At 41.2% G+C, this 15,840-nt stretch overlaps 1 protein-coding gene across 4 annotated transcripts in view; it reads right to left on the reverse strand.

The window, feature by feature from the left end:
• COBLL1 (cordon-bleu WH2 repeat protein like 1) overlaps positions 1-15,840 on the reverse strand; it is a 131,857-nt gene that overhangs the window by 41,679 nt on the left and 74,338 nt on the right. For all 4 annotated transcript variants that reach the window (XM_038750963.1, XM_038750964.1, XM_038750965.1 and 1 more), the window contains exon 2: positions 8,945-9,127. In XM_038750963.1, the coding sequence (XP_038606891.1) occupies positions 8,945-9,127 (183 nt within the window). The remainder of the gene's footprint in view (positions 1-8,944; positions 9,128-15,840) is intronic.

Here is a 15,840-nt window from a genome sequence, read left to right on the forward strand (position 1 = left end):
TTAATTTTGTCAGTAGTCCCTACACAGACACATATACACACCCACTTGAATGAAAGAGAAGTTTTGCTTGTTTTTTGTTTTCTTTTGTTTTTTTAAAGCACGGTATTTTTTTTCCACTACTGGTAATAACATCTTCATTTATGTACATCTCACCCTGTTCCAATGTTCTTTACCAAATAAATCTACAGCACATTCCTTTCCTAAGGCTTTTAATAGTTGCAAAATCATAGACCAAGAGCAACATGACCTGTTTCTTCAGTCAGTTTGATTATCTGCTTCCTTACGGTGCAAACACAGATATGAAATATATAACAGAGATCTGATCTCTGAATTTAGCTACATTCTAATCCTAACACTCTAACTTGTTGCGCTGAATATTTTCTGTTAAATATTCCTAAAGTTGGGTCTAAATGAGTCGGTGGAACTGTGTGGGTGGTGTTTTGAATACTATTTATTACACCAATCACAGAGTTCCACCTACTCATTTAGCACCCTGCTAGTTAACCTTCACAATCTCTGACACAGAAAATCTCTCTAATGTAGGACACTCTCATTCTCAAGGGTAAGATTTCCCAAATGAAAAGAGCATTGTTGACTGCGAGGGCCATTTTAGGACACTACCTTGAATGCTTGAAGGAATCTGAATTGCAGATTCAAGTAGAGTGCAAGAGGGCAACCAAAAAAAAAAATCTGATTTCCAGTACTGAATTCTTCTCTTGACTCATGAATTAATAGCACTGATTTATAAAGCAAATCGTCAAAAGTAGATTTTTTTGAAATCGTGGACTTCAGTGAAGCTTTTGGATGCACCACCAGATGTATAGGTATGGTGCACTGCTTTCCTCCAGCATATTTTTTTTCAGAATCCTTAGCGCTATTCCACATTTTGTCCAATTATTCCTAAAGACAACCTCCAAATCTTCAGCTCATTGACCAACAGGTGGCACTATACTCACAGTGGAGATAGCAAGTGTGAAATTTATCTTCATTTAATTCATTTAATTGCATTTATTAGGCGCTTACTATGTGCAGAGCACTTGGGAGAGCACAACAATAAACAGTGACACTCCCTGCCCACAACAAGCTCACTGGCCAAGGTGAGAATGGACGAGCTAGACAGCCCTCTCCTCCCCCTAATCTACACTCACTGGGCTCACCTCCCATACAAGTTAACATGCCAAGGTCCATCATCTGCAGAGATGCCCATCCTATCTCAAAACCAACTCTGGTGGCAGGGGGGGTACCACTGATGGAGGAAGAGGGTGGCAGTGTACCTCCCAAACTAGCCAAAAGTTGGGTTAGTTTGTACTGTTTGGACCTTGACCGGATGGCCTGAGCAATGAGAAGCCTGAAAACTCCTCCTCAGCTTCCAACATCCTGTAGCTCTTATTGTTTTTATTGTTGGGTTTATGCTATTTGTTGTTCTTTTCATATTTTCATCCAACATTCCTTCATGTGTTTGTTGCCCCCTGCCCTATGCAGTCGCAGACAAAGATCCCTTGGGGCCCCAGGACATGTCTGAATTCTCATCCTTGAACCTTTACCCAGCCCTGTTCTTGGCACAGAGTAGAGGTGCGTTATCTGTTATTGAATAAATTATCGTGGTATAAAACAGTAAAAAAAACATCAATGGCTGTTACAGTGGCAGATACGGCCTGACAATACTGGCAGTGACGACACAACTTCTAATGCACTAGGGATAATCCAATCCCACACAAGGCAAATCTACCCGACAGTTTACTGCAGTGGTTGACACACTGTAAGCAATTAATTACACAATTATTCTTATTATTGATTTTCCAAAGGTACCCTCTTGTTTTGTCCTTAAATCTCATGCTAGCATAGTTTCATGAGGTGTGACAGCCCTGTGAAAATCCAAGTCTGATTATCCCCAGACAGATATGAGGGGAAAGGACCAGAAGGTTCTAGACTAATCAATCTGCCCACTCTTCATTACTCGGTCCAAAGGAAAAGCTCATTTGCCTAGGACGTCAATCACCAGTGACATCAGCTGGAATTCAGGCATTTACAAGGGAGAATTTGGGGAATGAGGAGAGGGCTAGAAAAGAGAATAAATTACAAGGTTAACTGAGAAACTTCTGAACAGTGAGGAAAGAGATGTCTACTCCAGTTGTTTGCTGGTCGTGAGCCTGGGATTTACCAGATAAGTATGGATCAGTACGGGCAGCTACCAGAAAAGAGTCAGTGGTCTGAGAACAGCTGCTAATGGAATTTAACAGTGAATTTCAATGGGGCAGTTAGTCCTGGGGTATAGTTAGGAATAGGTTCCAAATCAGAGATAGGCCATTATCCTTGGATTCGATGTACAATTATTGCTTTCATTTAAATCCTTAAATAAGTAAATACTGGTTATCTGTTCATATGTGCTTGTGTGGGTGGGAAACCATAAATTTGGAGTAATCGCAATCACAGTGGGGCTTTTGGCTTTCCTTCCATCTTCAGCAGCCAGCTCTTCAAGAGCAAGATTGGGTAGCGAAATCACACATGCTTTCTGGGCCTCCTGGGAAGTCCAAATGCAAGAGTCACAGGATGGTGGTAGAAAACTAGGGACTATCTCAGGAAACACCAGTGTTTAGAACCACAAGAGTACCTACTTCAACTGCCTTCCCTGCCTAAGCCCTCATTTTCTCTTCTCCCACTCCCTTCTGAGTTGCCCTTGCACTTGGATTTGCTCCCTTTTTTCGCCTCTCCCTCAACCCCATAACCCCATAGCCATACTTTATTCATATTAATGTCTGCCTCCCCCTCTAGACTGGAAGTTCGTTGTGGATAGGGGATGTGTCTGCCAACTCTGTTACACTGTACTCTCCCAACTGCTTAGTACAGCACTGTGCATTTAGTAAGTGCTCAATAAATGTGACTGATTGATTAAATAGACAACGACACTGCAACTCTGGGCGTATTCCTTTAGAAAGTGACTGGAAAAGTCACAGGTAATAGTGGTCAACGTCTGTATCCCATGTCACAAAGGCATTATACCATTTTCTCCCTACTAAGGTTTAGGAGGGAGATCAAAATAAGACAAATGGTAGATTTATTTTAGATACTGGGTCTTAAAAGAAAACTGTTGGAGAGAAGGGATCTTGGAGAGGGGAATTGGGAAGGGTTGAAAGAGAGGTAATGACAGGAAAAAATAGTGTAAGTAGTAGGTTAGGTACTTTGTAATGGAGAATTAATTCTTTCAGGTCATATCAAGACTATTTTGTGCACTACTGTGAGGAATTCATAATGCCTGAAGCAGTTTTAAGGAGTAAAAACACAAGAGAAAGAATTCTCCCTTTCTAAAAGCAGACTCAAAATCTCCTCCCAAAAGAGGATCTCAGAAAAAAAAAATGTGTGATCATTAACAGGAATCATATGATAAAATGCTTCTCAATTCTCATCTCTGGCTGGTACTAGCTTCAGCACCAGGTAAGTTCAGATAAACATTGATTCTGATATAAAAAAAACCCCAGCATAATCTTTAAGATAAAACATCACACAGGGTAAAAAAAGAGTCTCAAATTCCCATCACTGTCAAACTCTTCTATCTACATTTAATTCCCATCTAAGACTCTCAAATCAACTTCGATGAGAAGCAGTGTGGCTCAGTGGAAAAGAGCACGGGCTTTGGAGTCAGAGTCATGGGTTCAAATCCCGACTCCGCCAATTGTCAGCTGTGTGACTTTGGGTAAGTCACTTCACGTCTCTGTGCCTCAGTTACCTCATCTGTAAAATCGGGATTAAGACTGGGAGACCCCCATGGGACAACCTGATCACTTTGTAACCTCCCAAGCGCTTAGAACAGTGCTTTGCACATAGTAAGTGCTTAATAAATGCCATCATCATCAGTGTGTTTTATCTCCAATCAAAAAAGGCCCCAAACTGTGTGTCTGGGTTTGTTTTTCATAGTGGGATAGGGTAACTGGGCTTGGATATGGTCAGTATGACTAGTTAAACATTCTTCTTCCTCCCTTATCTTCTCCTCCTAGTTCAGGTGTGTGCTCTCTTACAGTTGACTGCTGACATTTACTGGGCACCTACCATGTTTTTTCACCTCTCTACTATGCAAAAGGTAACAGAATTCCATCCCTTGCATTCCGACAAGGGGGAAAAAAAGTCCTCATTCAGGTTGCTCAATTCTGCCTCAATTCTTGACACCCCTACTATGCCTGAAAAAACAGAAAAAAAAAACCCTCGGTCATACTTGCTGTATCAAGTGTGGGCCAGTGAAAGAGCATGGGCCTAGGATTCAGAGGACCTAGATTCTAATCCTAGTTTTGCCAATTGTCTGCAGTGTGATCTTGGGCAAATCACTTCGCTTCTCTGGTCTTCAGTTACCTCACCTGTAAAATAGGGATTCAATGTCTGCCATCAATCTTACTTAGATTGTGACTCCCCTGTGGAACAGGGACTGTGTGTCCAATGTGATGAACTTGCATCTACCCTAGTGCTTGGCACATAGCAAGCACTTTATACCATACTATCATTATTTTTATTATTATTGACTACTTCCCATAAACAAAGTAAACCTATCTAAGGCTGGCCACATTCACTTCTCCAGGTTTGGAATAATGTCACTAACAGAACTATTCAAACGGCCTAAAAATGAACAACTACTGCTAGCCTAAACAACTACAATTACTGTCATACCTATGTGGGGTTATTAATTTGTTAATTGGTTCCATAAAAATACTGTTGGGCTAAAAAGAGTACTAAGCAAAAATTAAAAAACTCCCATGGAAAATACTGATATGTTTTCAAGTCTCCCAAATATTGACCCAAACAATAGCATTAAGAAATGCAAAATAGTGAGGGGATCACCTAGTCATTTCAAATACATACCAATAAGAAAAAGTTTCAATTAGAATTACCAAGACATGTAAATATTTAATTTTCAAAATGTTAGCTTTCACAGCCAACTCTGAAAAAAGGCATCTTTATTAAGCTAGAGATATACAATCATCTATGCTAAATAGATAATGTCATTATCAAATGCTAAATTGAGATGGACTAAGTTAGTCAAAAAATATTTCAAAGGTTGAGATGGAAAGGAAGGGAGGTGTCTAAGCCCTCATTAACTTGTCAGCTTTATCTCAAAGTGAGAGAGTACTATGATTATATCCCCTATAAAATTCCATGGTGCTCATTAACAAATGTTAAAAGGCAGCATGATAAGGTTGCAAACTGTTTGTGTTGCCAATTTGTACTTCCCAAGCACTTAGTACAGTACTCTGCACATAGTAAGTGCTCAATAAATACGATTGATTGATTGATTGATTGTTTAACAATCATAAAAGCAGCGTTCCTACTGGCTAGAGCATGGGCTTGGGAGTCCGAAGGACTGGGTTCTAATCCCTGATCTGCTCCTTTTCTACTGTGTTACCTTGGATAACTCACTTCACTTCACTGTGCCTCAGTTACCTCATCTGTAAAATGGGGTTAATGTGTCCAACTTGATTACCCCAGTGCTCAGAACATGCTTGGCACATAATAAGCACTAAATAACAGCATTATTAGTAGTAGTAGTAGTCATAGTAGTATTAATAATAAATAAAAATAATGATAAAAAGGAGGTTGATAATGGATTACTATAGGGAAAGTTAGGGATGAGAGGGAAAAAATATGGATGGAAAGTCCAAAACAATTAGGATAGATGTCAAAGAGTGCAGCTCTTGAATGAATACACCATTCATTCAAGATTCAAATTGACAAATGATTCTATTTGATAGATCCTGAGTTTGATCAACTATTGGTCTGGCACTGTATCATATGTTTCATGGATTTAAGACCAAGATTTTGGCCAAGTAAGGTTTGTCTCAAGAAGTGCTCTAAGCCCTTTCCTCACAATACTGTTTAAAGATCATATTTTCTTGGCATTGACTTTTCTTTTACATTTTCTCTACAAAGCCATTCCATTCATCCAAAGTTGTTCCTTCAACATTTGTTCAGGGCACTAGAGATTTAAAAGACAAGTTCCCTTCTGTGGAAAAACGGAGGTTGATTTTGTAGATCAAGTTATCCAATCCCTTTTAAGGAATAAAATCCTTTACTGTGATAACTGAGTTTGTTCCTTCAAATTTCTGACACCTTGAAATTTGGCTGCAAAACTGCCAATGAATTTTTTCATTACACATGACTGTCTCAGTTATGCCAATATAGGCAGTGATCTAGAAAATGCGTAAATTTTACTTGATTTAGGTAATGGTTCACTAAAATACGGATGAGTCAACTAAAAAGATAAAAATCAAACTAACTTATCAAGAAGCAAAGATGTGATTTAGGACACAGATACTCCTAATGCCTGTGCTAAAGTTGAAAAATGAGACAGTGCCAAGAAAATAGTTGGTGTAATTTTCCGTTCTCTCTTCAGTGGAAAATTACATGCACTATATACTTGGCCTTTCAACCTCAACTGCACAAGTATTACCTGTGTTGGCTTTCAAGAGTTTTAGAAGTTACCTTCATCTTGGAATATTGAAAATTACAGTACTTAAATAGAAAAAGAAACAGAGAAGCAAGACTGAATGGGTTATTTCATTCGTGTACAGGCTAGTACCATCTTCAAGAAATGGACATCTTTAGATGAAGTTGCAAGTCTTGCAAGTTGCTGCAGAGAAGCAGCGAGGCTCAGTGGAAAGAGCCCGGGGTTTGGAGTCAGACGTCATGGGTTCAAATCACGACTCCAACAATTGTCAGCTGTGTGACTTTGGGCAAGTCACTTCACTTCTCTGGGCCTCAGTTCCCTCATCTGTAAAATGGGGATGAAGACTGGGAGCCCCCCGTGGGACAACCTGATCACCTTGTAACCTCCCCAGAACTTAGAACAGTGCCATTAAAAGAAGTCTTAATTTCAGGCTCTGCAGCCATAATTAAGCATACTGGTAATATTCCCCTGCAGTTTATTAGAGAAAAAAACAAAAGTAACTAAGAATTTGCAGTAACACAAATGAAATGATTTCGAGGAAGAGGAGTTAGTGTTGATATAGAAAACAGCTGTAAATATCCAGAATTGGACCAAATCCACTGGGCTGGGAGAGCACAAATTACCCCAGTCACCTGCTATTAACTCTAACCCACACCAAACAGAGCCTTAGACTTGGGCCTGCCTCCGAAGAGCATTTACCATCCCAGGATTCCCAATTCTGGATGCACTGGTAATTGGGTATGTAGTGTGGCACACGTGAGCGACGTAAAACCCGTGCCCCAAAAGCAGCAGCTACACCCAGCCGAGCCATTGTGGCTTCAGACAAGTCACTTGATTCTTTCTACGACTCAATTTCCTCAATTGAAAATGGGGACGATAATAGCTGCCTCTCCCTACCTCACAGGGATGTTTTGAGGACACAGATGAGATAAGAAAAGTGAAAGTGCTTTGGAAAAAACTCAAACTGCTCTACAAAGTTAAGGTCCATTTAGCCCTGCTGTTGATACAGTAGAAAAAACACTGCTCTGGGGAATCGGGAGACCTGGGTTCAATTCCTGGTTCTGGCTGCTGGAACTATGCCCATCAGTAGAAATAATAATCATAAGAAGAAGAATTTCAGTATTAATTAAGTGCTTACTGTGTGCCAAGCACGGCATCAAGTGCTGGGGCAGATATGGGATTACCAAGTCCCACTTGTGGCTCCCAGACTAAGTAGGAGGGAGAACAAGCATTGAATCCTCATTTTGCAGATTAGGGAACTGAGGTACAGAGAAGTGAAGTGACTTACCCAAGGCCACACAGGAGGCAGAGCCGGGATTAGAACCGAGGTCATTTTACCCCCAGGCTCATGCTCTTTCCACTAGGCCAGGCAGGCATATTGTGAAGTGTCAGCATTGATAGTTCGGTGGTAAAATTCTCCTCTGCCCCATAGGAGCCGCGAGTGTGATTTCCGCTCAGTGCAAATACATGTTAGAGAAGCATCATGGCATAGCGTTGACTGAATCATGGGTATTTACCACATGTTTTCTTTAATGCACATTCTAGGAGAACTGAATGTATGGTCACATCGTTCTGAAGCTAAGCCTTACTCTTTTCTTTGGGTCTTTCGCAGAAAATACTTCATCTGAGCATATCTTAGAGTGTAAGAACTATGTTCTGTCTGCTTTTTATCTGAGCTCACCTCCCATTTATGGCCAGCTTTAATTGAGGAGTTTAAAAATGCTATGTTTCAAATTGAACCAGGGAGTGTGGAAATCTGGTGTTTCCATATCTCTCTAAATGACAGAGACTAGAGCTGTAAATTAAAAGAACTGAACATGGCAGGAAACAATACTGAGAGGAATAGAATGATTTCCCTCTGACATTCTTTCTCATGTTTATAAATGTGCCCTTTAATGTCCCAACTTTTCCCTGCAATAATTCAATCACAGACAATTATCCACGTATCTTTTTAACCTCCTGACATATCTAAACATTCACTCTAAATAACCCATTGTGGACTTGTCCACGGATATACCTAGACTTCTCTTGAACACACTGACATTTTCCTGCACAACTTCTAGGGATAACAAAATCCCTTCATTTCCCTTGCCCCATGTGAAAAAGTACTTCCTCATTTTCAAACATTATATTCTTAAACTTCAGTGGAGGTCTGACAGAATGGGCTTTGGAGACTAGCAATTCTATGTGCCCTTAATTATTTTGTACACTTCAATGATGTCATCTTCCAGACTTCATCTTTCCCCACGGAAGAGGCCTCATCTTTTCAGACTATCCTCATTTGGATGCTACTCCTTGCTTATTTTTAATCCCTCTATTCTCCGCTTTCTCAAGCTTCCTAAAATGTGGGTGACCAACTATGGGTGCAGTATTTCGTGTGAAAATGGAACAGGAGTTAATATTATGTCTTCTTTTATTTTCTATATTCCCGAATGATCAATGAAGTGTTTTAAATGCCAGCATCACGGGTCATTGGCATACTTATTGCAAAGATGAATTATTTCACTTTTAACATACCTGCCATGAACAACAGTCGATTTGATCACATCTCCTGGAAGAACAACAGAGAGTTCAATGTCTTTATCAATCATGTTTTCTTTCTGTTCCATTGTGAAATTAGGGGATTCCATAGATTCAAGTGAAGAGCCTTCAGTGTATTTAACATCCGGAGGAAGAGGAGCTTTGGCTTTGGTTTTTCTTCTAAAGAAAAACAGAGAGTAATGAATATTTTAAAATTAAAAAGACTAACAATCTACATTGTCAGACTGTTCTAAGACATAAATCTTACTTGATCCTTACAAGGTTTGGACAGGATGTAATATAGGAAAGCAATAATATTTTCTACATGTTTAAACAACTTACGAGAGAGCCGGATGAGTAAGGAGTTAATATCTTGGACACCCTTAAATCATTTAGGTTAAAAGGAATGTGTTTTCCAAATGCCTTCTTCCTTTGTTGCTGAGTCACACAGTCACACAATAGTCTGAGACTTAAGTGAATTTAGTGATCTGATTGACAGAAAGTAAGAACTGAAAACATGCCTATTACACGTACCATAACACTGGCAAATGTAATTTATAAGCAAATTTTTCACTTTTTAATTAAAAATCCCTCTACATTATAAACACGGTTTTAAATTAGGAAAAGAAAAGCCCTTTTGGAGTAGCTGAAGAGTTCCAGGGCTTCCCCCTCTCGAAAATACAAAAATGGCAATCCTTTGAATCTTGCAAAAGTAATTTAAAGAAAATATAGGGGATCTTAATCATGGATTTATTGAGTGCGTACTATCTGCAGAGCACTGTAGTAAGTGTTTTGGGACAGTACATTTTAACAGAGTTGGTAGATAGGTTCCTTGAATCCTAACATAAAAAACAAGAGTTCTTTTTATGTTTTATTCCAGTTTTTATTCCAGGGAAATAATGTTTATCTACATCTGGTTCTGGAAGACCAGGGGATCAATTACCTTTGTTCTGGCCACATCTATTTTACATGTGAATAAAATGATGAAAAGATGGTCCTTAATGCATCAAAATCATACTTTCTGATTTCAGACAAGTCAGATGTCACAAGTAATCATGGTTAACGCTTTGAAGATGCTATTAAACAGTAGCTATTCCTGGTTTTTTTCTATTGTACACTCAATTAAATTACATTTTTCTATTGCAAAAAATGATATCATATCAATTACAATATAAAACAAAATATAGCCACTTCTGGGATTCTTGCCACCAGCAAACTACAAAATGGGTGCTGGATTTGGAAAGGTAGAAGAGAGCAAAATAGACATGTAAATAAAATAAGATTCATCTTTTTTTATTATTATAGTAATAATGTTTTCAGCCAGGCCCAAACCTGGGCATTATCCTTGACTCATCTCTATCCTTCAACCAGCCTATTCGGTCACTAAATTTTGTTGATTCTAGCTTCAGATACCTTCCTCCTATGTTGTTGAAAAGGATTCCTTCTGAAAAGACACGGTGTATTCAGTCAGTCACTTAATTTTATTGATTGTGTCTCCAGAATTTGCTCCCTCCAAGATGCTACAACGCTGATTGGTTCAAGCAGTTGTCATATCCATCTTGACTACTGCATCAGCCTCTTTCCTGAGCTCCCTTCCTCCAGCCCTCCCCTCTTGAATACATACTTACTATAGTGCCAGGATCGTTTTTCTGTGCATGTCTTTCTGCTCCTCAAGCACTCCTAATAATTGCCCATCCATAACTACATCAAGCAGAAACTACTCATCATTGGATTCAGGGCACTCCGTCAGCCTCCCACTACAATCCGACCTGTACATTTCACTCCTCCACTACCAATCTACTCACTGTACTTCACTCTAGCCTCGCCTAGCATCGACCCCTTATTTACACCCTCCCTTCTGTCTAGAAACTGCCTCCCACTATGTATCAATCAATCATATTTCCTGAACACTGTGTGTAGAGCACTGTACTAAGCGCTTGGAAGAGTACAATATAACAGAGTAGGTAAGCATGTTCCCTGCCCACAATGAGCTTACAGTCTAGAGGGGGAGACTGGTCACCACTCACCCCATTTTCAATGCCCTATTGAAATCATGTCTTCTCCAGGAAACCTTCCCAGATTAATCTCTAATTCCCCCATCCTATTCATTTTGTAAATAAATACAAATTCTTCTACCTCTATCTGGGGATATGCTTCGGGTTATCTGGTCTTCCCCAAACCCAAGGTACTCTTGTATTGCAGACCTAGTGCTGAGCCTCGGTATCAGTGTTGGTGACGGCCCCTCCCGCCCAACACAAGTCGCACTTCTTGTGGCAGCGGGGGAGAAGGGGCAGCCTCAGCTTCAGTCTCTCTCCTCCTCCTGCTACAACCAGTTGTTGTGCTCCTTGAAGATCATCTGGGCCAGTATGACATGCTGGTGAGTATGTAGAAGCAACCGAGCTATAAGGATGAGCTTGCCACACTTGCCAAATCATTCCATTTACTGCCCACCTCCCTGGCTAGATTGAAAATGCCCTGGGGTCAAGGATCATGTCTACTACCCCTACTGTACTTTCCCAAGCATCACTACAGTGCTTGGCATGCTGTAATAATAATAATAATGATGGCATTTATTAAGCACTTACTATGTGCAAAGCACTGTTCTAAGCACTGGGGAGGTTTCAAGGTGATCAGGTTGTCCCACGGGGGGCTCACAGTCTTCATCCCCATTTTATAGATGAGGTAGCTGAGGCCCAGAGAAGTGAAGTGACTCGCCCAAAGTCACACAGCTGACAAGTGGCGGAGCCGAAATTTGAACCCATGACCTCTGACTCCAAAGCCCGGGCTCTTTTCCACTGAGCCACGCTGCTTCTCTAGCTGTAGGCACTAAATACTAATAATTGATTGATTCTAGAGACAACCAACAGCTCTTATTTTTCTTTTGTTGGAGCTCGGAGCCCCATTTATGAAATTTGCGAAGTGTTTCCCAAATTTATCGATAACAGAAAGAGACTTCACTCTCTTTGGGAGTTGTCTATTTACAACACGTTTCTTCTAGATATGCAGTCCAATGCTAGCATAATCGCTTAGATTAGGAAGAAACTATGATCTCTCAATGAAGGGTACAGATGAGTGTGGCCCTTCTCTCTTCTCTGCCTCCTTCTACACTTAATTGCCCACGCTCCTCCCCTTTATTTGGTATTTGTTAAGCATTTACTGGAGGCTAAATACTGTACTAAATGCTGAGATAGATACAAGATAATTTGTTTGGACAAAATTCCTGCCCCACATGGGGCTCACAGTCCAAGTGATTAGTGATTTAACCCCCATTTTACAGATGAGGAAACTGAGGCCCAGAGAAGTTAAGCAATTCGCCCAAGATTACAGAGCAGACAAGTGGTGGAACCAGGATTAGAACACAGGTTCTGTGACTCCAAGGCCTGTGCATCTTTTACTAGGTCACACTGTTTCAGCTTTCTTTCCCTTGCTGCCTTTCTCTTTCCTCCTCCTCACCCCAAGCTGCCCTCTGAAGCAGAAAAGCAAAATAATTCAATATTTTTTCAAACAGAAATCAATCAATCAATCAAATTTATTGAGCGCTTACTGTGTGCAGAGCACTGTACTAAGCTCTTGGGAAGTACAAGTCGGCAACACATAGAGACAGTCCCTACCCAACAGCGGGCTCACAGTCTAGATGGGGGAGACAGAGAACAAAACCAAACATACTAACAAAATAAAATAAATAGAATAGATATGTACAAGATAAATAGAGTAATAAATATGTACAAACATATATACATATCATCATCATCATCAATCGTATTTATTGAGCGCTTACTGTGTGCAGAGCACTGTATTAAGTGCTCTAAACAGAACTAAACTAAACAGAAATGGAAAGTTACGACCTAAAGAAAATTTTGCGTCCCTAAAAGCGGGTCAAAGTTATTTTCTATTATGAAAAGAATACAAAATTAAGTACAAAACCTACTAAAACAAGTCTTGGAAGAGAAACCCTTCAAGTGGTAAGGACATGAAAACAGAATCAATAGGCAGCAAAAAGTAAAACAAATAAATAAGCCAGACCAGAGGATAAGGATTTGAGAAAGGTCAAGATTAACATATGAAAACCTGAAAGAAAGGAGAGGACAAAAAGGGGGAAGAACAGAGAAAGATGAAAATAATGTCAGCAGATAGGACAGAGGAAAGGCCATGAGGGATAAGGGAAACAAAAGTATATTCTAAAAATGCCAAGGAAGCATAAAAAAATGTTCACTGAAGAGGTTTTGATACTCCGCTGCCTGCAATAATTCTACAGCTAGATTGTACTGATCGATATTTGACCATCACGCAAGTAAATCTGCAAAGTTTTTCTCTTTGTGAAACAAAACAAGGGATTATTCAGGGAAGTTCAGGGAGAGGCAATCTCTCGGCCTTAAGGTCACTCTCGAGTATTCTGGGTGACGTTAGTTGTTGGTCTCAGTTCAGGTCAGTACTGTTTGCACTGACCGTTGTCCATTTGAGAAATCAACACAGATATGTTTCTGGGTTAAATGCAAACAAACCAGGAATCAAGTATCAGAAAGCAGGGAAAGGATCAAGGCTGTGAAGTAAATCTCAGGGACGACCCGGCATTTATTAAAGTAGACTTGAAAGATCTTAATTTAGAGCTGAAAATGAACTGAGAAACTGAAGTCCTCATGGTTACAGTGGCAGAAATAGAACTGGCACGGTGCCACCTAGCCAATCCTAATTAGCCCACCCAGGTGATGCCAACTGGATAGTGCCAACCCCAATACTGGGCACCACATGCATTGATGGAAGCAATAAGCGGCCTGGCACCAGAAAGGGAGGTTTGCTGCTCTCCAGCCTAGGGCTGGGAGCAGTGTCTTCTGAGGATGATTAAGAGTGAGATGTGAGCCAGCATACACCAGGTAAGCTTTAATTCACTGGGTATTGTGCGGACAGAAGAGAAGTTTTTTTTTTTCCTCCCATTTACCTCACTAAAACTTGTACCAAATGCAAAACAAAACAAAAAAACTACCCCTCACCTGATGTAATGAGCAGGAGGAAAAATTTACCAGACCGGTAATATGAGCAGAACAGTACAGAAGGCAGGGGAAGAAGGTAACAGAAGCGAGATTCTAGACCAGGGAACGAGGAGGAATTCGTTGGACTCCATTTTCCTTATCTCGTTCGTGGCATGTAAGAAAAAAAGATATTTGGGGTAGGGATCCTGGGAGACACAAAGTGTGGTTTTGTTGCAGCCTCAAACATGGCCCGGCTCGGTTCGGCACAGCTCAGCTCAGTTCAGTTTGGCTCGGTTCGGTTCGGCACAGCTCAGCTAGGTTCGGTTTGGCTCAGTTCGTTTCAGCATGGCTTGGCTCAGCTTGGCTCGGCACGGCTCAGCTCGGTTCAGCTCAGCACAGCTCGGTTTGGTTCGGCTTGGCAGGCTCAGCTCGGTTCAGTTCGGCAAGGCTCAGCTCGGCACGGCACAGCTTGGCGCGGCCAGGTTTGACTGGGCTGGGGTGCCCCGGCAGGACCATGGTCGACTTGGCTGGGCCTCACCTCGACTTGGCTCGGCTCAGCCCAGTTCAGCTTGGTTGGGTTGGACTGGATCATCCTCGGGTTGATTAGGCTCGGCTCAGTTGGGTTCAGCTCAGCGTGGCTCGGCTCAGCTCGGCTGGCCCGGCCACCGGCCCGGCTTGGTTCACTTGGGCCCAGCCGGTGGCCAATTGTGGGAGGGGAGGGCAAACAGCCAAGTCCCTCCTCCATGCTGTTCCCCAGAGGGTGGGCGGGGGAAATGGGGAGGGGGATCCCCAGAAAGTTGCAGGGGGGGCCTGGAGAACAGCCCCCTCCCCACCCCACAGCCCCAGGAGGGGCCACACTACCTACTGGTTTTGTTTTATAGTCTGTCTCCCCCTTCTAGTCTGTGAGCCCGTTATTGGGTAGGGATTGTCTCTATCTGTTACCAAATTGTACTTTCCAAGCACTTAGTACAGTGCTCTGCACACAGTCAGCGCTCATAAATACGACTGAATGAATGAATGAATAATAATACTAATACTAATAATAATGGTATTGGTTGGTATTTGTTACTATGTGCCATACAGTACTGAACAGCACCCCGGGGAAATACCGTTTCCCAATTCAGGGTAAGATGGAGACAAGCAGCTTCTCTTCTTGTTTCCTTGCCCTACTTGACTCCAGTCTTCAAACATAACAAGGTAAGCAATGAGAACTCAAGAACAAAGTCAAAGTTGTGAATTTCGGCTGCACTGCTGCCAGAATGTCATTGAAACTATCTCCCCCACACAAAGAGATGGAAAAATAATGACCTGAAAGAAGCCATTCAAGCATTCCTACCATCCAATATCCCTTTTAAAACAAAGCTAGTGTTCACCGGGGGACTTTATGCTGGGCTTTGATTACTTGCTTAAAGCAGTTTTCATTCTGAGCTCAAATTTAGGAAAAAAAAGAAATATTTCCTCACACAACAACATGGTGGCATCCTAAAAACTGTCATCTCTTTAGGAGGCTTTCCAGCCGTGTGGTGAGAGAACATGGGACTTGGTGTCGGGAGACTAGGCTCAGTCACATGCCTGTTGGGGGACTTCAGGCCAATCACTTAACTTCTTCATGCCTCAGTCTCCTCATCTGTAATAAATACGATTGATTGATTGATTGGTATCTTCAAGCCATTAATTCCCACTGACCCAATGGTTACCCTAATTCATTCATTCATTCAATCATATTTATTGAGCACTAACTGTGTGCAGAGCACTGTACTAAGTGCTTGGGAAGTACAAGTTGATAACATATAGAGATGGTCCCTACCCAACAGCGGGTTCACAGTATAGAAGGGGGAGACAGACCACAAAACAAAACATATTAACAAAATAAAATAAATAGAATAAATATGTACAAGTAAAATAAATAGAGTAATAAATATGTAC

The sequence above is a fragment of the Tachyglossus aculeatus genome, chromosome 9 (assembly GCF_015852505.1).
Source record: "Tachyglossus aculeatus isolate mTacAcu1 chromosome 9, mTacAcu1.pri, whole genome shotgun sequence".
Taxonomy (NCBI): Eukaryota; Metazoa; Chordata; class Mammalia; order Monotremata; family Tachyglossidae; genus Tachyglossus; species Tachyglossus aculeatus.